Genomic DNA, 25208 nt, shown 5'->3' with positions numbered 1-25208 from the left:
ATTGATTGAAAAGATTGACTCTATTTTGAGATACATCACAGAGGCACAAAGCATTTTAAAGGTAACTTTCATGCTTTTTTTTTTTTTTTTTTTTTTTTTGAGACAGAGGGTCTCACTCTATCACTCAGGCTAGAGTGCAGTGGCATGAACACAGCTTACTATAGCCTGAACCTCATGGGCTCAAGTGATCCTCCCACCTCAGCCTCCCCAGTAGCTGGAACCACAGGCACACACCACCATGCCCAGCTAATTTTTTTTTTTTTTTTTTTTTTTGAGGCAGAATCTCACTCTGTCGCCCAAACTGGAGCTGGAGTGCAGAGGTGCGATCTCGGCTCATTGCAACCTCCACCTCCCAGGTTCAAACGATTTTCATGTCTCAGTCTCCAAAGTAGCTGGGACTACAGGCGCATGCCAACACGCTCAGCTAATTTTTTGTATTTTTAGTAGAGATGGGGCTTCACCGTGTTAACCAGGCTGGTCTTGAATTCCTCACCTCAAGTGATCTGCCCACCTTGGCTTTTCAAAGTGCTGGGATTACAAGCCTGAGCCACCATGCCCAGACTAATTTTTTATTTTTCGTAGAGATGGGGTCTCACCATGTTACCTAGGCTAGACTCAAACTCCTGGGCTCAAGTGATCCTCCCGCCTTGGCCTCCCAAAGTGTTGGAATTACAGGCGTGAGCCACCATGCCTGGCCCCAGTTCTGTCATTTAATGATCATTTGATTTCTCTTACCTACATCTTTTAGACATATTTTCCATTGCCTCTCAAAACTGGTGAGGTGGACATTAGTTATAGTACCTTGTGATATATACTACTAAATAATCAAAGAAGTAATACTTAGTTACTCAAGGAATTTTGAAAAATAGGTAAGTAACCAGGGCAAACTAGAATACATAATATATTCTAATTTTAGAATATCCTAATATTCTAGTGTTCTAATACAGGCAGAGCCTAGAGGATTTTTACAGCAGTGAAACTATTCTGTATGATACAATGGTAGATACATGTTGTCATATATTTATCAAAACCGATAGAACAGGCAACTCCAAGAGTGAACCCTAATATAAACTGTAGACTTTGAGTGATAATGATGTGTCAGTGTAGGCTCATTGGTTGTAAGAAATATACCTCTCTGGTATGGGGTGTTGATCGTGAGGGAGGTTTGCAGGTGTAGAGACAGGGAATATATGCATGCTGTCTATATTTTCTGTTCAGTTTTGCCATGAACCTAAAACTGCTCTAAAAATAAAGTTTATTAATTTAAAAAAATCAAGGTAAGAAGGGCAAATTATGATTAGATTAGAATACATAATATGTTTTTGCATGTGTAGAGTTGTAATAAGACTGTTATATGTGTACTGTTTTATAAATATCTACAATGTGAGAAATTTGATTTCAATTTTTACATTTAATAAGTAAATTGTGTGCCTTTTTGATTTTTCCTTTATTTATATACAAATACCAACTGGGTGTGGTGGCTCACACCTGTAAACCCAGTGACTTGGGTGGCTGAGGTAGGAGGATCACTTGAGGCCAGGAGTTCGAGTCCATCCTGGGCAACATAGGGACACCTTGTCTCTTAAGAAAAATATGAATATACGTGCGCGTGTGCACACACACACACACATACACACACTTCAGTGGGTAAAATATGATCACAGGTATGATAATCTGTTAATAATAGAATAATCTTTCTTTAGACCTGTTAACTGGCTTATAAAAGCCAGTTAGCATAAATTTACTTGCATAAATAAGATGTTTTTTTATTTTATAATTTCAAGTACAGTTAGGAAGAGTGTTAATACCAGTGTGGGCTTTTATCAAAGGATCTCAAACATAAAGACAAGACATGTTTCTGAGACTTGCCGTTTTTGAGTTTCTGGAATTGTTGCCAAGAATTGTGACATATTTAGGTTTATATCCAGTAACAAAATCAGAAAAGGAACTCTAGTTTTAAACTTAAATGCAGAGGCAAAGATCTCACTAATTTTTGATGACTTCTAGGTCTTGACTATCAACATGGCTTTGTTGAGCACATCCTATGCATAAAGGATAAGACAAGAGACCTTGTCATCAAGAGAATTCTAAAGCGTATATATGCATGCATGTAACCAGCTAACTGTACAAGTCTAGCTTACTATGATTCTAAATTGCTTTCTTTAGCTTAAATAAGGTAATTAATGTTTTTATAGTTCTTCTGGATCTGCCTCAGTCCTGACACACAGCAGCTCGGGAAATAGTCTAAAACGACCAGATACCACAGAATCACTTAATTCTTCCATGTCCAATGGAACAAGTGATGCTGGTGAGTGACCTTTGATAATTTAACTTTTTTTTCTTAAAAAATATTTGTGGCCAGGCGCTGTGGCTCACGCCATAATCCCAGCACTTTGGGAGACCGAGGTGGGCAGATCACTTGAGGTCCGGAGTTCAAGACCAGCCTGACCAACATGGTGAAACCCCATCTCTACTAAAAAAATACAAAAAATTAGCTGGGCGTGGTGGTGCGTGCCTGTAATCCCAGCTACCAAGGAGGCTGAGTCAGGAGAATCGCTTGAACCTGGGAGACGGAGGTTTGCAGTGAGCCAAGATCGTGCCATTGCACTCCAGCCTGGGCGACCGAATGAGACTCCATCTCAAACAAACAAAAAAAAATTGTAATTCTAGTATCAGCACAGATTGGCCCAGTTTAGCACCATTCTAATAAGATCTGCTTTATTTTAGACCTTTTCGATTCACATGATGACAGAGATGATGATGCGGAGGCAGGGTCTGTGGAGGAGCACAAGAGCGTTATCATGCATCTCTTGTCACAAGTTAGACTTGGAATGGATCTTACTAAGGTAAGACCAAATTTGCTGTAAGTCTGTATGGGTATGTGTGGATTCTCAGTGATTGCGTGGTGAGTGTGCCTGCAAATGTAGTAAAATGACATAATTTCTTTTTATACCTGTGTCTTTTTGTTATTTAATATAGATGTAATTAAGTAAACAAAATTTTATAAATGATGAAATAAGTCAAGCTAGGATAATTTCATAGAGAACAGTGTGTATGAGTTGTATGGATTAAGATTTGGTAGAGTTCTAATCTTAGGGTCAGACGATCTGTGTTTTCGTCCTACCTCTAATATTAGCAAACCACGCACGGGCTTCAGTGAGTTTCTTCTTCTGTTTCTTCCTCTGTGGACTTCAGGGTTCTCTATGCAAATTGGACACATAGTAACCTGTTTCAGAGAGTTGTTGTAAGGATTGGAAGAGGTAGTAAATGTAAAATTGTGACATATTTGTGACCTGTGTCTCCCAGGTTCAAGCGATTCTCCTGCCTCAGCCTCCTTGGTAGCTGGGATTACAGGCACGCAAAATGACACATATTGAGTCATGCAAAATTACCATAGTCTGGATTTGAATTTGAATTTAAACTTGGAGCTCTCAACAGAATGCGCACTTGAATTAGGAGACTGGTGTATGGGTGCCTTTGTATATTCCTGCCACTGTGCTAGAAACCCCCTCCTTTCACTTAATTCTCACCACAGTACCATAGAGTAGGTGTTATTAACTTCATTTCATCAGGAAACTAAAACTCAGAAGTTAAGTAATATGGCTGAGTCGTGTTAAGTCATATTAAGTGGCAGACTGAGATTCTAATCTGCTCCATGATTTAAAAACCTGTAATCTTTCCACTACTGCCTTTGTCTTGAAGGCTTGAACTGTAGTAACTTTCATATTGATTATTATTCTGCCGAGCTTTGGGGAGTTGATTAAATTTAGGATTCTCACTTTTGTTAGGGCAAAATCAACTCCAGTGTTACAGTCTTTGTCAGTAGTGAACTCCTTTTTGTTTTGGATTTAGAGGGCCATTAAGAAAAAGACCAATTCATAATACCTTCAAATAAGTGTCTGTAATAAAACCTTTTACCTCTAATCTAAGTGAGAACAGAAACACAAGGACAACATTTATTTGTGGAGCCCAACACACTTACCAGGAATGTTCTAGGTAGGAGAACATTTGCAGGAGTTCGTCCCCAGAATTGCTTCAGTAATCATTAGATTGCACAGCTGCTGGCTTTGTTGTTGTTGTTCTTGTTGTTAGGAAGGACATTCTTTTCCAGAAGTGGCTCATTAGGCTTCCCGTTGAATCTCACTGGCCAGAATCAGGCATATGCTTGTGCCTAAACCTGCCACTGGCAAGGGGGAGGTTAAATGATTGGTTTAAATGAATCCACATTCACCCCTTGAGACGTGGGAGAGAAGGCCATGGCAGCCCACAGCTGAACCTGAACTGAATCACAGTTCTTGGGGGTGAAGCGTGGATGTGGAGAGGCAACCAGATGTGTTTGCTACAATCAAGTTTGTAATTCTTGCCTCACATAATTTTCTCTGCCGAATAAACCATATTTGAGTCCATAGCTGCTAAAAGCTTGTTATATTATAAATGATATTATCATAATAATTATTTTTTACTGAATATGTTTAAAATAAGTCATTTTTGAAATTTTTATTGGCACAAATGGCTGTGATTGCCAACAGATTCTGAAATCTTGGTTCCTTTTATGCATTCCAAAGTATTATTACAATAATGCCTTAAATTTGTGTCTTTTATAAGAATGTTTTCTCACTTCAGATACTTTCCAAAAAGAGTTTGTTTTCCAAATACTTTGTAGTTTTTAAAAATACTACACAGTCACATCCCATTTAACCTCACTCAGTCTTTAAAATAAAACAACCCTAACATATAAGCAGGGCATGTAATTATCTTCCTTTTCAGGTACTTAGAGAAATTGAGTTAATTTTTCAGGGCCTCTTCACAGCTAAGAGGCTAAACAAGCGCTTGAACCCAGGTTGAAGACAACTAAACCCAGCTCTCTTCATCACTGTTACAGCAGTTTGACTTAATAGCATGTGTCAGTATAGCACTACAAACATTGAAGAAAATCTGTTAAATAAGAGTTCTCAGAAAAATCCTAAGTAGAAGAAAAAAATTACTTTTTTTCCAATTACATGTGAAATTAAACTTTTTAAAAATGTTTTTTGGCTGTTCAGTTCCTTTGTCCATTTATCTGCTAGAGTAGTGATCTCCATCTTGAGTTGTAAGAGCTGTTTATACATTAAAGGTATTTACCCGTGTTTTCTTCTTCAGCATTTTTACTCGGTGGTTTATAATTCTGCGTTATCTAAAGTGGTAAGAAGTTGTACCAAGTCAGTATATAAGCTTACCTGCTAATCTAACCCTATTTGGATTATAAATTTACGTGTTCTGTGGAAGAAAAATGTTTACCTAAAATTTAAATGCTGAGAGTCTGATAATAGAGATTCTAAGTGTTACAGTCTTATGTCCCTTTCCAAGCTTGTGTTCATCAGCCCACTTTATATTTTCATTATATGTCCAGCCACACTGGTTCACTTATTAATCCCTGTCACACCCCTCTTCCTATCCTTTCCTTGTCTTTTTTTCTTTCTCCCATCTCCATTTCTTATTCTTTTATCACAGCCTTACTCTTCTTTAAGGCTTTTCTCTAGTGCCACCTCAATAAATTGTTTCCCAGCTCTGCCCTCATTCTGGTCCCCCAAACAGAACATGATCTTTCCTTGAACCGAACTTCCAAGGTGCTTAGAGCATTTCTTGTATGATGTTTGTCATTTTCCACCTACAGTTTAAGTGCTCTTGTTATTCTCTCATACTTACCTTTGTCTCCACCATAGCTTGCTTGCGTTTATTTATTTATTTATTTATTTAGAGACGGAGTCTTGCTCTGTCGCCCAGGCTGGAGTATAGTAGTGCAATCTTGGCTCACGGCAACCTCTGCCTCCTGGGTTCAAGCGATTCTCCTGCCTCAGCCTCCTGAGTAGCTGGGACTACGAGTGTGCGCCACCACACTCAGGTAATTTTTGTATTTTTAGTAGAGACGGGGTTTCACTATGTTGGCCAGGCTGGTCTCGAACTCCTGACCTCAGGTGATCCACCCACCTCAGCCTCCCAAAGTGCTGGGATTATAGGCGCAAGCGACTATGCCCAGCCTCCACCATAGCTTTTAACACAGGACCTTGAATATAGTGGATATGTAGTTATTACTAAACGTTAAGAAATTTTTGCTTACTCTGGGGTGTTCTACTTCATAATGAATAATTGATAATCTGATACTCATTTCAAAAACTCTTCTTCCGTTCCCATTCTCTAATGAAATTCTTCTCTTTTTTTTATTGGTGAATCCTCATCTTTCTCATGTCTTGCCGTATTCCAGTTTGTTGGTTCCCAGTCTGTATTCTCTTCTTTTTGTTTATTCCTTTAATTGCTCATTTAAAAGTTTCTTACTGTGTAAATAGTAGTGAAAGCGCGAGTGTGAATAAAACTTAATTCTTGGATTGTAGGTGCTCATCATGTATTTCCTATACACTTGTCTAATGATGGTAGAGCAGCAGCAGTAGAGAGGAAAGTGCACACATGCCCCAAACTCAGATCCAGTTTGAATTCCACATTAGTAGTGGGACAATGAGAAAATTTCTCACCCTTTCTGAGCTTCATATTTCTTCACTGTAATAATTTCTTCATCATAGGGCTATTGTAAGATAATATGTATGTAATATACAAATAATAAAATAATGTATATGTAATGTCCAGCAGATAGGAGGCATCAAAGGATCCCTCTGAGTGAGTTTGTTGAGTAGTTTGTTGTTGTTACTATACTTAGGGAGAAAAAGGAAGTTGCACAGAGGAAGTGACATTTGAACATTCAAAACCCCTTCTCTGTTTTTGATCTGCTAGGCAGGTTAATGGTCATTTCTGAATCTGACAGGTTGAGAATTAGTTTTTGGAGCATGCCTGGGCAATATGTGGTGGATGTTACCATGATTTGAATGAGGTGGTGTTTTGTTTTGTTTCCTTTTTTTTTTTTTAATCTGTTTATCTGAAGAGAAATTTGATCTTCAAGGGTCGAATGTGTATGTTTTTCAGGTAGTTCTTCCAACGTTTATTCTTGAAAGAAGATCTCTTTTAGAAATGTATGCAGACTTTTTTGCACATCCGGACCTGTTTGTGAGGTATTTGACTGAACATGGTAGTTTCCAACGTTTGCAGATGTTACTCAGCAGCTTTCTGCCTTTTTTTTGCAGGATAGATGGATTCCTTGTCACCTTTCAAACATTTCTGGGTATTCTGTGGTATTGAATAATGTGTTTACACTGGATGCCTATCTGTTTGCTTAAGTTATATGGTGGTGATGTTGTTAGGCAACCAAGTTTAACACTTTAAAAAATTCTCAAGAGCCCATTATTAGGTAGCCAATATTCACAAGGCCAATGGTATAAGTTTATTTAATCCAGGCACTGGCAATCACTGTCAAATTATTTCTACTATATTCTAATGAAGCTTAATTTTCTGAGTTCAGCAAACCTTTCTAAAGCACCTGTTGTTTGCTAGGCACTTTCTTACAAGTTGGAGAAAGGAAAAGTCAGTGTCTGCCCTTGAGCTTACAATATATTATCCAAATTATAGATGATTTATAAATTTTAAATATAAAGCTCGCAATATTATATATGTGTATATGTATGAGATAGAAGTAATGTAAAGGTGAAATTGATTTACAAGGAGGTGAGTTCACATTGCCTTTCGCTGGTAGCAGGAAATTTTTTTGTAATGGGGAATGTTGTTAGTTCGTCTTCTCTGCATTCCTTAGTCTCGGACTGTGGTTTACTGAAGCTAGATACATATCACTGAAGTTTCTTGCTGGGTGGATACATTGGCTGACATTGATAAATATATATATATTTTTTTCTTGATGAAGATTTAAAAGAATAACCAATTCCCCAAAGGCAGAAATTTAAATAAATATGGCAGTGTTTAAATTAACAGATAATTTAAGAAGTAAAATTTAAGCATTTATTAGTAACATGTGTAAGCAAAAATGGAACATACCAGTTGTTCATTGGGTATAGATTTGAGATTTAAGGGTAGTTTTTATGTGTGAGAATTTAAACTTTGAGGCCCCCAGAACTATTTACAGGCCAGGTACAGTGGCTCATGCCTGTAATCCCAGCACTTTGGGAGGCTAAAGTAGAAGCATAGCTTGAAGCCAGGAGTTTGAGACCAGCCAGGGCAACATAGCACAACCCTGTCCCTACCAAAAAAAATTTTTTAATAATAATAATAAGCCAGGCATGGTGGTGTGCACCTGTAGTTCCAGCTACTTGGGAGGCTAAGGCAGGAGAGTCATGCAGTCCCAGCAATTTGAGGCTGGGACTGTGAGCTATAATCACACCACTGCAGCTTGGGTGACAGAGCAAGACCCTGTCTTAAAAAAAATAAAAGTACAGTTCAAAAGCCAGTAGATAAGATTAAGTGGAATCATACAAATGCTCCATTAATTCTAAGAAAGGAGAAAAGGAGAAATAATGGCATGAACAAGGAACAAAGGGGACATGTAGAAAACCTATCAAGATGGTAGAGTTAATCCCAACTATATCAACAGTTACCACTCCATTTAATGTCAGACTGGATTTAAAAAGCAGGATTTATTATCTATATGATATTTTCAAGAGAGAAACTTTAAAGACACTGGTTAAAAGTAAAAGGATGGAAAATGATATACTATGCAAAACACTAAGCATAGCAAAACTGGTGTATCTGTATAAGTATCAAAGGAGACTTTTAAGACAAGAAATATTATTAGAGACAAATAGGAATATTTTGTAATGATAAAAGCATCTATTTATCAAGAATAAATAATACTCCTAAATATGTATGTACCTAATAACACAGCTTCAAAATACATGCAGCAACAAAAATTGACTAAAAAGAGAAACAGCCAAGTCCACAAATTCATCCATCAGGGTCTCATGAAGCAAGTAGCCTCTGCCTTCACCACCTCCCCGCCCCCCAAAAAAATCAGGAAGGCTATAGAAGATTTAAACAGCATTATCAAATCAACTTGACCCATTTGGCCTTTCTAAACACTACCCAACAATTGTATAACACAGAGTCTTTTCCAGGCGCATGTGAAATGTTTATCAAGATAGAACATATACAGGGAAGTCTTAATAAATTTAAAATAATTGGAATCATACAGGGTGTATATTCTACACCCATGAATTAAATTAGTAATTGATAATATACAGAAAATCTCTAATTATTTGGCAATTAAGCAATGCACTTACATGGACTTAATCTATGATACTAGAAACCAGAAGCAGTGTTTGCTTCAGGGTAAGTAAGATGTGGCAATTGTTTGGAAAGGGAGATATGGAAACTTTCTGGATTAATGGAAATATTCTGTTTTTGATTAAGTGATGATTAATTAGATATATACGTTTGTCAAATCCTCAAGCAAAACACTAAGACCAAGGCACATAGGCCAATGGAACAGAATAGAGAACCCAGAAATAAAGCCAAATACAGCCAACTGATCTTTGACAAAGCAAACAAAAACATAAAGTTGGAAAAGGACACCCTTCTCAACAAATGGTGCTGGGATATAACTGGCAAGCCACATGTAGAAGAATGAAATTGGATCCACATCACTCACCTTATACAAAAATCAACTCAACATATGTCGGAGACTTAAATCTAAGACCTAAAACCATAAAAATTCTGGAAGATAACATTGGAAAAACTTCTGGACGTTGGCCTAGGCAAAGATTTTATGACCAATAATCCAAAAGTGAATGCAACAAAGATAAATAGATGGAACTTAGTCAAATTAAAAAGTTTCTGCACAGCAAAAGAAATAACAGAGTAAACAGACAACCGAGAGAGTAAGAGAAAATATTCGCAAACTATGCATCCAGCAAAGGACTAATATCCAGAATCTACAAGGAACTCAAACAGATCAGCAAGAAAAAACAAAACAAAACAAAAACAAATAATCCCATCAAAAGTGGGCTAAGGACATGAATAGACAATTATCAAAAGAAGATAATAATAATAAAATAAATGGTTGGCCGGGTGCAGTGGCTTACACCTGTAATCCCAGCACTTTGGGAGGCCAAGGCAGGTGGATCACGAGGTCAGGAGATTGAGACCATCCTGGCTAACACAGTGAAACCCCATCTCTACTAAAAATACAAAAAAATTAGCCACGCATGGTGGCGGGCGCCTGTAGTCCCAGCTACTAGGGAGGCTGAGGCAGGAGAATGGTGTGAACCCGGGAGGTGGAGCTTGCAGTGAGCTGAGATCACTCCACTGCACTCCAGCCTGGGCAACAGAGCGAGACTCCATCTCAAAAAGAAAAAAAAAAAAACAAATGGCCAACAAACATGAAAAAATGCTCAACATCACTAATTATCAGGGAAATGCAAATTAAAGCCACAATGCAATACCACCTTCTGCAAGAATGGCCATATTCAAAAAATAAAAAAAAATACATGTTGATGTGGATGTGGTGAAAAGGGAACACTTTTACACTGCTGGTGGGAATGTAAACTAGTACAATCACTATGGAAAACAGAATAGAGATGCCTTAAAGAACTGAAAGTAGATCCACCATTTGATTCAGCGGTCCCACTCCTGGGTATTTACTCAGAGGAAAAGAAGTCATTATGTGAAAAAGACACATGCACACATGTTTATAGCAGCACAATTTGCAATTGCAAAAATGGAACTAGCCCAAATGCCCATCAATCAACAAGCAAATAAAATGTGGCATATATATACTGTGGAATGCTACTCAGCCATAAAAAGGAACGAAATAATGGCATTCACAGCAACCTAGATGGAGTTGGAAACCATTATTCTAAGTGAAGAAACTCAGGAATGAAAAACCAAGCTGGTGGCGAGCACCTGTAATCCCAGCTACTCAGGAGGCTGAGGCAGAGAATTGCTTGAATCTGGGAGGTGAGGTTACAGTGAGCCGAGATCATGCCACTGCACTCCAGCCTGGGTGACAGAGCGAGACTCCGTCTCAAAAAAAAAAGAATGATACAGTGGACTTTGGGGCTTCAAGGGGAAGGGTGGGAGGGTTGTGAAGGATAAAAGACTACACATTGGATATAGTGTACACTGCTCAGGTGATGGGTGCACCAAAATCTCAGAAATCACCACTAAAGAAGTTATCCATGTAACCAAACACACCACCTGTTCCCCAAAAACCTGTTGAAATTTTAAAAAAAAGAAAAAAAAACCACTAAGACCAATGCATTTAATTATATATATTATACCTCAATTTTAAAACGAAACTGTAGCTAACTCCTGGTCCTAGGTCCTCAGTCCTCTCAGCCTGACTTAGGTGGACCATGCTGGGGGTTGTTGCATCATCTTGTCTTCTACCAGAAAGCAGGACGTTAAATTTTGTCTTTCTCCCTTGCAGCATTAGTGACCAGAAGGATCCCAAGGATCGAATGGTTCAGGTTGTGAAATGGTACCTCTCAGCCTTTCATGCGGGAAGGAAAGGATCAGTTGCCAAAAAGCCATACAATCCCATTTTGGGCGAGATTTTTCAGTGTCATTGGACGTTACCAAATGATACTGAAGAGAACACAGTGAGTTCTGCGTTGACGTTTTTAAATTATCTTAATTGTATACTGATTCAAGATTTTATTTAGGGGCAGATAATGATGATGAAAGCAATGATCAAAAGATGGTCACCACCCATAGAAGAAATTGTTAGAGCAGCATAGTTTGAATGTAGTGAGGAGGAGGAAAAAGGAGGATGAGATGAGGGTGGGATATAGAAATCAGACCTTGCAAGGTCTTGTAGACCATAATATAATTTTATGGCTTTTCAGGATCTCATTTTTGTTTTGAGAAGATCATTAGAATGATTTTGTGAAAAATAAGTTGAGAAGGGGCAAATATAGAAGCATGGAGACCATTGTGGAGGCTTTGACATTATTCCAAGAGAGACATGGTGATTCAAGCTTTATTTTGGAGGTAGAACTGATTGATGGATTGGGGGAGGTAAGGGAAAGGAGACGTCAGAGATGAATCCTTGCATGTGGACTTAAGCAGTGGCAGTGTCATTTACTGATAAGGAAAAGATTGGATTTGGGGAGGGAAAAATCAAAAGCTAATATAAAATATAAAGTTTTAGAGGTCTGTGAAGCTGTCAAGTAGGGAGATGGAATTTAAGAGTGTGGAGTTTAGGGAGAAGTCTGAGATGGAGATGGGGCTTTCAAAGATTATAGTGTATTTAGATGACATTTTAAAGCTCTAGGATTGGATAAAATTATTTAGGAAGACAGCATAGCTACAGAAGAGTAGGTAACCCAGAACTGGCTCTGAGGCTCCAACAAATTTAGTGGTTGAAGAAAGTGACCAGCAAGGAAGACTCAAATGCATGTAAAAAGGCTTTAAGAAGTGAAAAAAACAAAACCATAGCCCACAGCACCTGACACATAATAATCTGTCAGTAAACATGATTCTCCATATATTTCCCTCTCCAAGTGACACATTACATATAGTCCATACTGAAGACAGACAAGTATGTGTCTGTTCTTATTCATTTGGCAGACATTGATAAGTGCCTACTCTTGTCAGCCCTGAGTGAGGCACACAATCCTTGCCTTTAAGAATGTCTTAGTCTAGTCAGGGAGACTGACACAAAGCAATTAAAATATTGTAATTAAGTTCTACAGTAGAAATATATATATATAGTGCTTGGTGTGTGTAGAGCGAGCAGAGACCCCAATTATCAGATTCTCTGAAATGTCATTTGTGTTTTCTCATCAAAAGAAAATTATGTTATATTTGCTTGCAGGAATTAGTTTCAGAAGGACCAGTTCCCTGGGTTTCCAAAAACAGTGTAACATTTGTGGCTGAGCAGGTTTCCCATCATCCACCCAGTAAGTTACAGAGCTCCTCTGCAACCTTTGCTCTCAAAACTATTCTGTCTAAAGAGGGTCATTAAAAGCTCCATAGCTGAGGTTACTGTCAGTTGTGTGACTAGCTGTGTGTTTCTTATTCCCTGAAGTGGAAACTCAAGTTGATTGGTTCCTCATATCTTTTCCTTTTGTAAGCTCCAGACTCTTAGCTTCACAAATTAAGTGTGTATAAAAAGAAGGGATTTAGGAAACCAACTTTTAATGCTTCCAGAGTCATCTTATATATAGTAATTTGTGCTGTAGAGACCTCAGCAACTGTGAGACAGTTTATATAAGTGATACGTAGTTTCTACACAGTATATTCCTGGCATACTGCAGATACCAAAACCGAGGATGCTGAAGTCTCTTACATAAAATGGTGTCTTTTATATTCATATAACCTATGCACACCTTCCTGTATACTTGAGTCATCTCTAGATTACTTATAATACCTAATACAATGTAAATGCTATGTAAATAGTTGTTTCACTATTTATTTTATTCGTATTATTTTTATTTTATATATATTTTTTCTTTTGAGACAGGGTCCTGCTCTGTCCCCCGGGGTAGAGTGCAGTGGCACCATCATAGCTCACTGCAGCCTCCTGGGCTCAAATGATCCTCCCTCCTCAGCCTCCCAGTTAGCTGGAACTATGGACATGTGCCACCACACCCAACTAATTTTCTTATTTTTTTTTTTTAGAGTCAGTGTATCACTATGTTGCCCAGGCTGGTCTCAAATTCGTGGCCTCAAGTGATCCTCCCATCTTGGCCTCCCAAAGTACTGGGATTGCAGGCGTTAGCCACTGAGCCCAGCCTCTGTATATTTTAGATCCACAGTTGGCTGAACCTGTGGGTACAAAACCCATGGATATGGAGGGTCAACTGTACATACCCTCAACATCTTGTTTGTTTAGTGCAGTATTAAAACTGGAAACACTGGCTGGGCCTAGGTTGGGGCTGGAGCGTGGGCATACTTGCAGACCAGAACAGATAGCCCTTTTGGTTTTAAGCTTCCTGGGTTGGCCACAGCATCATTTCAGGGATGATCCTGCCCACGTGGCTCTGAATGAATGCTTGCATTGGGGAAAAGGGTATAAAAGGCAGGTAGGTACCTCCTGGCCTAATTGGAGGCTGTTTGAAGGATAAAGGATTTCTCCATGAAGCCAATTAATTCCCCAGGTTATGTGATTTTGGAGAGGTGGCTGTAGGTATGTATAATCTACTAATTGAAAATTTCTATTCAGTTTCAGCCTTTTATGCTGAGTGTTTTAACAAGAAGATACAATTCAATGCTCATATCTGGACCAAATCAAAATTCCTTGGGATGTCAATTGGGGTGCACAACATAGGACAGGGTAAGTGTGTTGGCATTGGGTGGACTACAATGTTATAGGAGAATTTTATGTCATTCTAATGTGTGATGGACACTTGTCTAGTAAAAGAAAATGGCTAGACTAGATGTCATTGTTAGCAACTAAGCATTGGTATTGGGGGTGGGAGCAAGTGTGGGGAACTATATAGATTATCCCTAAATTGCTTGGAGTATCCTGGAGTAACCATCAACTCGACAAGAAAGCCTTGTGGCCACTTGGCACTACTCATCAGAGATTCTGTCCCTTCTCTCCACAGGGTGTGTCTCATGTCTAGACTATGATGAACATTACATTCTCACATTCCCCAATGGCTATGGAAGGCAAGTGTGTCCATTTCCTCTGATCTGCAGTAGACTCTGCTGTTCTTGAGACATGCCCCTTCCCCCTCTTCCTCTTAACTGTCAACCTTACCTAAAAACTTTTGATTTTGCAGGTCTATCCTCACAGTGCCCTGGGTGGAATTAGGAGGAGAATGCAATATTAATTGTTCCAAAACAGGCTATAGTGCAAATATCATCTTCCACACTAAACCCTTCTATGGGGGCAAGAAGCACAGAATTACTGCTGAGATTTTGTAGGTATTTTTTCTGCCTTAGAGCTCTTATGCTTTTCTGAAATAACTGCCTTTTGTCTTGAACTATAGCTTCTGGATTAGGAGTGTGAAAGAATGGTTCTGTCTTTGTAAGCGTGTTTCACATTTTATGTGTCATGTCTTTTGCTAAAGTCCCATGTCAGAAGAAGACCTAAAACATATATTCAGAGCAGTCAGAGGTCATTGATAGGTTTCCTTCCTAAGAACCTGACTTGCAATGTTGAACTAAAAGAGGCCTTCCTAGGTTGCCTAGCTAAACCAGATTATGGATCCCTAATTTATTCTTGCCAGATAGAATGATGAGCTGGTCCTTACAGCAGACTTTGTGACCCCTGCAGCACTGCCTCCAGGTCCTCACAGCTGTCCCTTTTTCTGTGCCTTTGCTGGGGAAAAACAGTAACCATCACATTTTGCAGGCATCTGGCTTGCTTCCATTTGATACTCTTGGGTCAGATGCAGATGACTGTGCCAGTCAGTGGAAAGTCTACAGTGATGGCACCATGACTTTCTCTGCCTCTGGAACCCTTAATTGGGGGGAAGGGGACAGTGGGAAAGAAAGTTTCAGGTGTTGATAGCAGCTCTCCTCCCTCTGCCCTGGTCATTTCTCCCTTTTCTGGCCTCTTTCAATCTTGTTTATGCCTTGCCCTTCCTAACCAGACCTTTGCTGTGTTGCTTATCTTCTCACATTCCATACTTGTGTGTCCAAGTAGAGGTCTGTTATGGCTTTTGCAGAATGGATCCTTGCTCAGGGAAAGTATTCACACCATCTGGCACAGAGATCCCTTTCAACCTGAGGATGAAAGCCTGCATTATATTCTTAAGCAAAGCCTTCCCTGACCCCCAGTGCCCATGTAAGCTCACCACAGCACTTACCACCTAGAATCTCAATGGTGGTATGTCTCTCTCCACTAGGCTGTGAACAGCTTGAGGATAGGGAATTTGCCAACTCTATTATGGTCCTTGCACCCAGAATAGGACATTCTTGCCCAAACCCACTGTTCTTGGGATCTCAAGTTCATAAACGTCTTGTTGAAGGCCCTCATTCTTATAGTTAGCCCTGGGGAGTCCAGTTCTGTTAAGATGCTTTCATCAAAAACTTCACAGTTGCTCTTCTGTGCTCTACTCTGTAGTTGGGCCACACTGAGCAGATTCTTTGGTAGAATAATTTAAACTTGAGACTAACACAAGTATTTCCTTTTCTGTTCAGTTCTCCAAATGACAAGAAGTCTTTTTGCTCAATTGAAGGGGAATGGAATGGTGTGATGTATGCAAAATATGCAACAGGGGTAAGATCCTCTATTTTGCCACTTGTTTTAGGCGACATTAGATTGTACTCTATCCCTTTTTCTGTCTTCTTTCAATAGTACTTCCTTCATAATGCACTTCCTTCTACAGTATATTAGAGCTGGAACTTTAGGACAGCTCCAATGTATGTCATCTCTTCAAGGCAAGTTTTTTCTTTCCTTCCCCGACCTTCTCCCAGCAGTATAGGTAATTATAATCATTTTTACTTTTCTGTCTGCTCTCAAAACACTTGAGAATAATATATGTAAAACAATGCCTGGCACATAGTAAGAACCCAGTAAATGTTAGGTATGTGGGGTATGTTTATAAAATGAACCACTAATCTGTGTGTTTCCATACACACACAGTTTAAGATTTTGTATAAAATTTACTGACTGCCTGGCACCAGAAATACCAAAATGAGTTAAGATAGACCTTTCCTTCAAGGAACTTGCACTCTGTACTACTGCCTACTCAGTGTTCTTAAACAGAGGAAAGATGTTATGAAATTAACAGGAGGAGCCAGTGAACTGCATTTTGGACCTAGAGAATTTGAAATGTCAAAAGCACTACAGTGCACCTAACATTAGGTTAGGGGTTTATGGGTCTAGTTCCCATCCACCTGTATTGTTTTCTAGGAAAATACAGTCTTTGTAGATACCAAGAAGTTGCCTATAATCAAGAAGAAAGTGAGGAAGTTGGAAGATCAGAACGAGTATGAATCCCGCAGGTAAGCCGACATTGTTAAGTGGAACTATTGCTGCAGTGCTTAAACTTTGCCTAGGCGGAGGCACAGGGCTGGGTTTGAGAGACAGCAGGGCAGAGCATAACAGTATAGACCAAGTCTGAATGCCTGGGTTCATATGTCAGAACTGCTACCACCTTTGTGAGCATGGACGGCTCAGTCAGCTAACTTCTTTTTACCTTCTTTCCTGAAATGGGAATAAAGGCCTTGAGAGGAAGCCACATCTTAACTAACTACCTTAAGCCTCTGTAATTTACCTCTTGACCCTTATTCTCTCCGTTTATACTATTTTCTCCATCATATTGTTAAATCCAAGGGAGTTTTTCTAAAATGGAACTTCTCAGTTCCTCTAACACTTACAGTATATATTAAGGGACACTTAAGCCCTGCAGAGGTAAACTGATTGACCCAGAGTTGCACAGTAAGTTAGACATAGAGCCAGAAGTAGAATCCCAGGTCTCAGCTTCCACTATTCTTTTTCTTCTGTTGACCTTATCATATTATCAGGCAGCCCTTATTTCCTTCTTTGACAACTAGCAGTGGAGTCTTCTGAGCCCATATCTCTGTTCCTTACTCCAGTGCCCTGGTGCCAGCATAAGGAGATTTAGTCTGTGACCTACAGCACTTAAAGCCATTTGACTTGTATTATACTATATTCAGGATGGCTGCAGGCTTTCATTCTCAACATTGCCAGCTCCTCTTATCTCTTTGTTTTAGCCTTTGGAAGGATGTCACTTTCAACTTAAAAATCAGAGACATTGATGCAGCAACTGAAGCAAAGCACAGGCTTGAAGAAAGACAAAGAGCAGAAGCCCGAGAAAGGAAGGAGAAGGAAATTCAGTGGGAGACAAGGGTAAGCTTGCCTGCCCCATCCTCCTAAGTGCTGTTCCTCCTAATTTATTTCAGTGAATGTTGAAGAAGTGATGTGCCAAACACTGCTTATAAACAAGATGATCGCTGGTCCTTACTTGAAACTCATTTCAGTCTAATGGCGGGGTGGGGAGCAGACATGAAATAGTAAGTATATTCCAGAAGTACAAAGCAAATATGTAACTGAATTCTTCCTCTTTGTCTTACAGTTATTTCATGAAGATGGAGAATGCTGGGTTTATGATGAACCATTACTGAAACGTCTTGGTGCTGCCAAGCATTAGGTTGGAAGATGCAAAGTTTACACCTGATGATCAGGGCAGTAGGCATAATTCAGCAACAAACAATCTTCCTTTGGGAGAAACCTGTTCACTCCTTTCTAATTACAGTGGTTCCTATCTCAGGGATACTGGACTTTCTGACACAGATGAACAATTAAGGGGAAAAGCTTCCCCTTTCCCTCTGTGGCAGTTACGATTTTGACTTCAGTCCTGAGAAAAACTTCAGGTTTTGAAAAACAGATGATGTCTTCTCCTTTTCCAAACACCACACGTTGAAAGCATTTATAAATCCAAGTCTGAAACTCTGCGCTCTAGTACTGCTGTTAAGATATACAACCTGTTTCTTAGTTCATATAATCTCGGGATACATACACACACACACATATATGCACACATACACATATATACACACGCATACATATATATAAATATACCTGATGCCAGATTTTTTCATAAATATTCTGCCTACTGTAAATATGGGTTCCCCTGAGTTGTTTTAGAAAATTAGCGCAATGTATTAAAATCAAGTGTTAGGAAATTTCATGGTCTTACCTACAATAACTTTTATTTTGGAATTGAACTATTATTAAATTGTATCTAATCCTGGATTACAGTTTAATTAATTATTCTTAGTGCTTAAGGCTTCATAAAGTAATTTTTCCAACCTTTTTTTAAAAAATGTGCATCTTTTATTATCTTTTATGGTTAAACTTGGAAGCCAATTATTTGGCAACCTTGAATACAAGAGCTAGCTTTTCAGAAAGATACTTGAAATAGTGGAGGATCCATTCTTTTCCTCTCTCAGATTGTATGTTCTGTCTTTAGCCCCTGCCAGGCAATTCCCCAGAATCTTCACTTAACTCATATTGCACATGTAGGGCTGCCTACCAACAACATTTATCCAAAAATGTTTTATTGCCTTAGAGGGTTTGGGAAAAGTATTTATTTATAGATCCCCACCCCATAGTGAACAAAAATAGATATAATAAAATGAATGCCACAGCAGCAAATGGCTCATTCTGAAGGGAAATACAGAACTATCTTTATTTAAAAATACATCAAAAAAAAAAAAAAACAGGTATTATTAGTACCTAGCATTTAGTTATTCAATATACTGGTTACATAAGGCCTTTAAAGAAGTAGATTCTCAGTCTGAGAGGATACAGGCCAGGGCTTCTCAAAGTGCTGCTGCAGGCTTTCTGGTCTCACTTGGCCCACTCGGCCCACTCTGCCAGTTTTCCTTTGCCAGCTCCTACAGTAACCCTGGGTTTATTATTTATTAGTCTCAACAAAGAAAGGATAAAAAGTAAATGCTATGATGCCAGTGCAAAACTTCAATGGAAGCCCTAAGGCAGTAGTATAACTCCATAAAATACAAACAAACAAACACATTTTAAAATACACATTGCTTCAGGCCAACGCGACTGCAGTTTATTTGACTATTTTATGGTAGGGGAGAAGGTTGAGTGTTGTTGTGAAAGCCCTGATATCAGTAATGGGGATGATACAATCTGCCAGCAGAGGAGAGGTTGGCAGGTAGGTCAGCTGCATCACTTCACAAGAAGAATTTGAATCCTCACTAGAAGGGGTACCATCCTCTTCCAGTTCATACTTCCCATATCCAACAACCTGAAAGAGGACAAAGACAAAAGTGAAAAATATGCTGACCAGATTTAGGGGTTTAAGAGTTCTGATAACCACCCAAACTCAGTAAATGACAACCCTAGAATGGATGGAATTAAACATACTCACATGAACGCTTAGCATTTTACTTCCTGGCCCTCTATGGGCCTTGAACCAGTTGACCAGGTCTGATTTTGAGAATGACTTCAGTGCTTCAATCTTACAAGGGAAGGAAAGATAGGAAAGAAATTCAAGAAGAAAGATAGCTCTTAAACTTAACCCCCAGGCAGATGTCCCTGGACCTGCTTAGCATCAGAAGACCTCATTTTATTCTTCCTATTCTCAGGTTACCCCTAACTAAAGTCACACTGGAGTACAAGATCCAGATCTTTTTCATAGGTTTTACTACTTTGGAATAAAAGTTGTCAAAAGACATGCACTTGGAATAATGAACTCCATAAAGACAAAGAGTCCTCAATTTTCTTTAAATGGCAAAACTCTTTTTCTCCACAAAATCTTGTAAACCTCAATATATAGCACAAAAATAGAGCTTCTCTGATTGAAATTGGTGATGGTGTGGTAAGGATTAGCACCCAGCTCACGTGGCCACCTAAGGTGCTAGAGAAGCCAGTCTGAAAACTCAAGAAGTGAGCGAGTAATCAGGTCAGGACTAGTGTTTCGAGTTTCTCTTCCACACAATGCTGGTGTGCACAGACCTGTGATTCCTATAGAATCAGGAACCTTGACCAGTTTGAGCTGTCTTACTCTGAAAACCATGTTACCTCGTGGGCAAGGCGGTCAAAGAGGTACTGCTGTGTCACCACTTCATTCCAGTTCCTATCCACCTCCTCCCCAAGGTGGGTATCCTCACACTCCTTCAGCTTGATGAGAGCTGTGACCTGTTCCCACCAAAAAGAAAGATGCTCAGGTGGGGCAACATACCACTTCCCCCAGAACACACTGGCCCCTGTGCAGCCTGGCTTGTGATGGACATGCCAGTATGAGAGGCACAGATGAAGCTAGGGAGACGCTATGGTAAGAGGAAGGTGGGGCTGCAAAGCTCAAAAACTGGCCGGCGAAGCCCTGTTAAGACTTGTATCTGGGGGCTTGTGTGGGCCAAAGGCCAAAAGACCAGGCTGGCACAGTCACCTGGGTGTTGAATGCCTCTTCAGTGAGGTTCTCGATCTTCTCCTCAAAGCTAGAAAGAAACTCTTCTATCTTCTTATCAACAACTTCAGAACTGAAACAAAACATCTTCAATCAGAACTGAAACAAAACATCTTCAATTAAGTCATCAGAAACCTGATCTCAGGCAGAAGGCAAAAGAAGGAATTAAGACTAAGACATACTTCCAGGAAAAAAAGCTAAAGTGTGTTTTCCCAGGCCTCAGCATTCCACCTGACATTGAGGAAAGAAAGAGAACAGAACCCTCCCCCTCACCCCACCTCCAGCCCAGTTTCCTGATATCCTCATAATGAAGCAGTCACAACCATGTTTGACCATTCCAAAGCTGAAAACTAACAGGTTTCAGCATGCCTGTCAGATCAGGCATCCTTTCTCTTCTTGTCCTCAGGTCTGCCTGAAGAGAATAAACACTGGCAAGCCCCATACAATGACCACAGGACTTGAATCAAGTCCTAAAGGGCCACTGGAACTATTGATCAGTCCTGGAACAGGCTATAACAACCCCCATCTTCCCAGCTTCCACTGACTAAATAGAGCAAACCTGCTTGGTCAGGGTTGCCCAAGGTTTAAGGAAACACATGTAGCCCCTACTCTCCATGCCCATAATAGGAGGTTACACTCATCTGTTCACTCACTCACTCACTCACTTGTATTTGGTTGCCTGAGTCCCCACAGTGACAGAAAATCCTAGAATCCCGGATGTGTTCCTACAGGTAGGGTAGACATGGTACCTACAGCCAGAGAGAAAAGTTACATGAGCTCAGGTGATCATCTGGGCCCTGGCCTTGGAGGCACTAGATAGGAGTGGGAAAAGTTTCTGCCCATCCTTATTGGAACTGGAAGTCCTGAAACAGGACCCAAAAATGTTAAGGTGTCCATACCTCTCCTGAATTGGGGACCACAAACTAGCCTTTTTTCTTATCTTGAAACTTGACCAAACTGAAAACCTGATTATAGTCAAAGATACAAATTCCAAAAGTTTGGATGAGTAAGTATCACCCTATGAGATGGAAGGAAGCTCTAACAGGCTGCTCAGTAAGGATATCTGATGAACTTCAGCCTGCAAAGTAAGCCCTAGGCCCTTATTTGAGCTCAGTGGCCTTGCCAGCAGACTTACCCAAGGGTCTGCTTGGTTCGAAGGAAGTCAAAACAAGGTTCTTCCATGTGCATCTGTAATTCAACATACTGCCAATCAGCCCAACTCCTCCCAGCAGAAAAACCTCCATTTCTCTCCCCAGAGTGTTTCACATACCTCCCAAGTCCAGCCTCCCTTAGTGCCTTTTTCCTAATTGGCCCAGGCTTATACTGGGTGAGAACAGTAAAAGACTATCTCACCTTCAAATCACAGGTCTCTGACTACCCCATGTCCCTATCCCAGGCAGAAAAGGCCGGGCCTCATAGTGGGTCAGGGGCTGTTGAAAACCTCAGCATCTCCTTTATGCACTTACCACAAGCAGCTCCATAAGTGTGTATTCTCTTAGACTCCTGGTACCTGACTGAAAAGAGAAGGTTGTCAGGCCAGCTGAATATCCAGTGGTTTATAGGGCTTTTAAATAATCCAGCTATTCTAGGCAACCACTTACGTATCACCACCAATCGCTCTCCCCCAAGAGAGTTAATTATACTTTGATGTTGTTTACATATCTGCCTTCCCACCAGACTGAAGGTCTATGAGGACAGGAGTCATGCTTGACCATTTGTACTCCACTCCCAGCACTAGCATAGAATTGCAGGTGCAAACAAAGGTGAGATTAATAATCCCTGACCTGCCAGATCCTGTCAGAAGACACATTCTAAAATTAAGTACTTGCAACTCAAAGCCCTAAGGAAGACAGCAGGAAATGTTTGGGGATCCTGAAATGTATCTGGATCTATTCCTCAAGAGGAGAGAAAATGAATAGTGCCACACAACAAGAATCGGTGCCACACACAAGGATCAAAACCAGTTGATAAGAAAAATACTTCAGAGGAAGAAGCCACGCTTTGGGACCACATGCTAGCTGCCCAAGACTGGCAAAATAATGCATTCAGAATGAAAGGACAGGAGGCCAATAAACAAGGATGTTGCTAGTGCCTCCCAGAGTCAGGATCTTGCAGATTCCTCTCACACAGACTCATTTGCTTCCCACTCACCAGAGGAAGAGGCTAATGCCTATGTGCCCTTGCAAGACCTGATTAGTCAGCATTGAGATTTTCTGTTTCCCTGTAAACGGACCACAACAAAACCAATGCTTTCTGAGAAAGGATATGGTTTCCAAAAGGGAACAGTCTGTATTACAAGCTGGTGCTAAGAGGTGACTGATGGAAAGCATTTCTATAAACATAGTCTTACAATGTGAAATCCTGCCGAAAATGAGTACTCCTGTACCGGGGTTGTAAGCAGTCAGAGGCACTGAAAATGTAGACTAGGTTAAGAAAGGCTAGGCTGTACCATTTGTGGAGTTTGGGACCTGGTAGTCATAACCTAGAAGAGGCTGCAGGTTGGAATGCTACAGCCACAGAGGCTCCAGAGAGAAGCAGGGCTTCTACGAAGGACAAAAATATTAACCTAGCTCCAAAACTGCTGTTGCTCCTGAATCAAAGTACTCATTAAGAAGACTAGGGCAAGACACAACTTCACTAACAAGAGATGACTGTGACATCGGGCAAGTGAATTTGCTCCTGACAGCCAGACCAGGATAATGTCAGAATAAGGCTGAGGCCCAGGGGCAGAGATGCAAGACAAAGAAATGATAATCAGGCCATCCCACCCAAAGCCCAGTCAAGGATCTTCACAAGACCTGACAAAGAAGTGAATTCCTGATGCAGGGAACCCAAGATAACAGCAGCGGCTACAGGAGCCCCAGAATTTGGGGAGTCAGTAATCAGACTAGACAGGCAAGGTTTAAGGAAGATCCCCATGGTTCTAGAAGCGAGTGGGACCAACCACAGGTTAAAGCAGGCTATAGGCTAGAGCTAACTGTGATTACTGCCAAGTGCTTCCTTACTTTAAGCACTACACACCCCAGTAGAATGATGTGGAAAGAACACAGAATCTGAAGATAAAAGGAATAAATTTGAGACCCAGCTGGTATGACCTCAAGAAGTAAGGGTCTCTGGATCATGGAGTTGTCACCCTAAAACAGAGGTGATATATCCTTCCTCTCAGGTGCTTTAAACATTTATGACTCTAGTAGTCATTCTCTTTGCTGTGTCTTAATTGTTTGGCTATGTTTACTTCTGTCTTCTTTTCAAAACTGCCCCTTAACAAATGTCCTTCTGCTACTTGGAGTTCTATCAGGGGCACATGTAGGGATTTCCACCCACATCCCAGTTTCTGGCCCTCTAGATTAGTACTTAGGTGATTAATGAAGCAATACCTCACTGTGATTGAAAAAGGATCCATTTTACCAACAGGAGCAATTTTTAAATGTAGTTGCTTCAAGAGGACAAATGGCCCCAAGCATGAAACTATAGAAGTTACTATAAAAGGGCCTTGAAGGTCACGGGGTCCCTGATCCCCAGGTACTGGACCTTCCGCCAGTCTTTAGTACCCCCAACTGACCTGGTAGTACACAGTGACTTCAGAGTTGGCATCACCCTTGTTCAGAGCTTTCACTTTGCATAGATGGTGGCCACTGGGCAGCTCTACCACCTGGAACTGCACAGGCATCTCCTGCTCCAGAGGCTTGAAGTTTAGTTTGCTGCAAGAGAATCAGTATGGGTCACTGAGGCACCCAAAAACTATAAGAAGCTAGGCCTTCTAACTTTTCAATTGCCTTGTACACCAGCCTCAAAAAAATCTACTACAAGTAGTATTTCAACTGGGTGTTTAGTAACAATTAACTCAATTGTGGCTCCATGCCCTCTCGCTGGTAAGAACACATAACCCCAAAGAGAAAATTCAAATACTTACTCAACAACATATTTCAGGAAATCCATAGATTCCTAAGAGGCAAAAGAGAATAACTACATTAAGCTCTCTAGACATTCATTTCACCCAGAATCAGCTAATATCAATGTTCCAACTGCTTGGGGAGCCCTGCATAGCTTTAGGAAAGCAGATATAGTTGGTGACCTAAATGCTGGCAAGTTATTCATTGACTGATTCAAGATTGATTGTGTTTGTGGAACACTAAGCGGCTCTTAACTGTTCTGGCTCTCTTGGCGATCTGTTTACCCATAATACAGTTTCCCAACTGGATCAAACTTAATTGCTCAGTGTTGGTTTACCCAACTAGGCTGTGGCCTTTATGACAACATGGACTATGTGACTATGTTTCAGAATCCTGGGCCCATTGACACAGAACCTGGATAAAGCAAAGAAAATCACATTTAATACTGAGTGAATACATCCTCTTCCCTTCTTAAGAATTCTGTTTTCTTATCTATAAAATAAGGGATAAGTGGAGGGATTAGCTCTTCTCTAAAGTGATTTCTACTGGAGGAAATTCATGGTACTAAGGACTCTGTACCAAAAGCCCT

The 25208-nt window shown here is 40.2% G+C and overlaps 2 protein-coding genes across 19 annotated transcripts in view; one reads left to right on the top strand and one right to left on the bottom strand.

Moving 5' to 3' along the window:
- The window catches only part of OSBPL9 (oxysterol binding protein like 9), a 172315-nt gene extending 153771 nt beyond the window's left edge, over positions 1 to 18544 (top strand). For all 14 annotated transcript variants that reach the window (XM_009250051.4, XM_009250060.4, XM_063712158.1 and 11 more), the window contains 12 exon segments: positions 2196 to 2308; positions 2728 to 2846; positions 6952 to 7037; positions 11297 to 11468; positions 12686 to 12770; positions 14036 to 14146; positions 14421 to 14484; positions 14598 to 14738; positions 15964 to 16042; positions 16679 to 16770; positions 17503 to 17638; positions 17865 to 18544. In XM_009250051.4, the coding sequence (XP_009248326.2) occupies positions 2196 to 2308; positions 2728 to 2846; positions 6952 to 7037; positions 11297 to 11468; positions 12686 to 12770; positions 14036 to 14146; positions 14421 to 14484; positions 14598 to 14738; positions 15964 to 16042; positions 16679 to 16770; positions 17503 to 17638; positions 17865 to 17939 (1273 nt within the window). In that variant the 3' untranslated portion in view covers positions 17940 to 18544.
- A 406-nt stretch (positions 18545 to 18950) lies between these two features.
- Positions 18951 to 25208, bottom strand: part of NRDC (nardilysin convertase) — a 92853-nt gene continuing 86595 nt past the window's right edge. For 4 of the 5 annotated variants that reach the window (XM_009250104.4, XM_063723650.1, XM_054548026.1 and 1 more), the window contains 9 exons: positions 24640 to 24671; positions 24289 to 24427; positions 22193 to 22240; positions 21862 to 21914; positions 21392 to 21475; positions 20709 to 20799; positions 20342 to 20458; positions 19689 to 19778; positions 19346 to 19565 (listed from right to left, as the gene is read on the bottom strand). In XM_009250104.4, coding sequence (XP_009248379.1) covers positions 19368 to 19565; positions 19689 to 19778; positions 20342 to 20458; positions 20709 to 20799; positions 21392 to 21475; positions 21862 to 21914; positions 22193 to 22240; positions 24289 to 24427; positions 24640 to 24671 — 852 coding nt within the window. In that variant the 3' untranslated portion in view covers positions 19346 to 19367. 5 annotated transcript variants of the gene reach the window in all.

The sequence above is a fragment of the Pongo abelii genome, chromosome 1 (assembly GCF_028885655.2).
Source record: "Pongo abelii isolate AG06213 chromosome 1, NHGRI_mPonAbe1-v2.0_pri, whole genome shotgun sequence".
NCBI classification, from domain to species: domain Eukaryota; kingdom Metazoa; phylum Chordata; class Mammalia; order Primates; family Hominidae; genus Pongo; species Pongo abelii.
The sequence above is the reverse complement of the archived record's forward strand: the minus strand, read 5'-3'. Positions and strand labels throughout refer to the sequence as shown.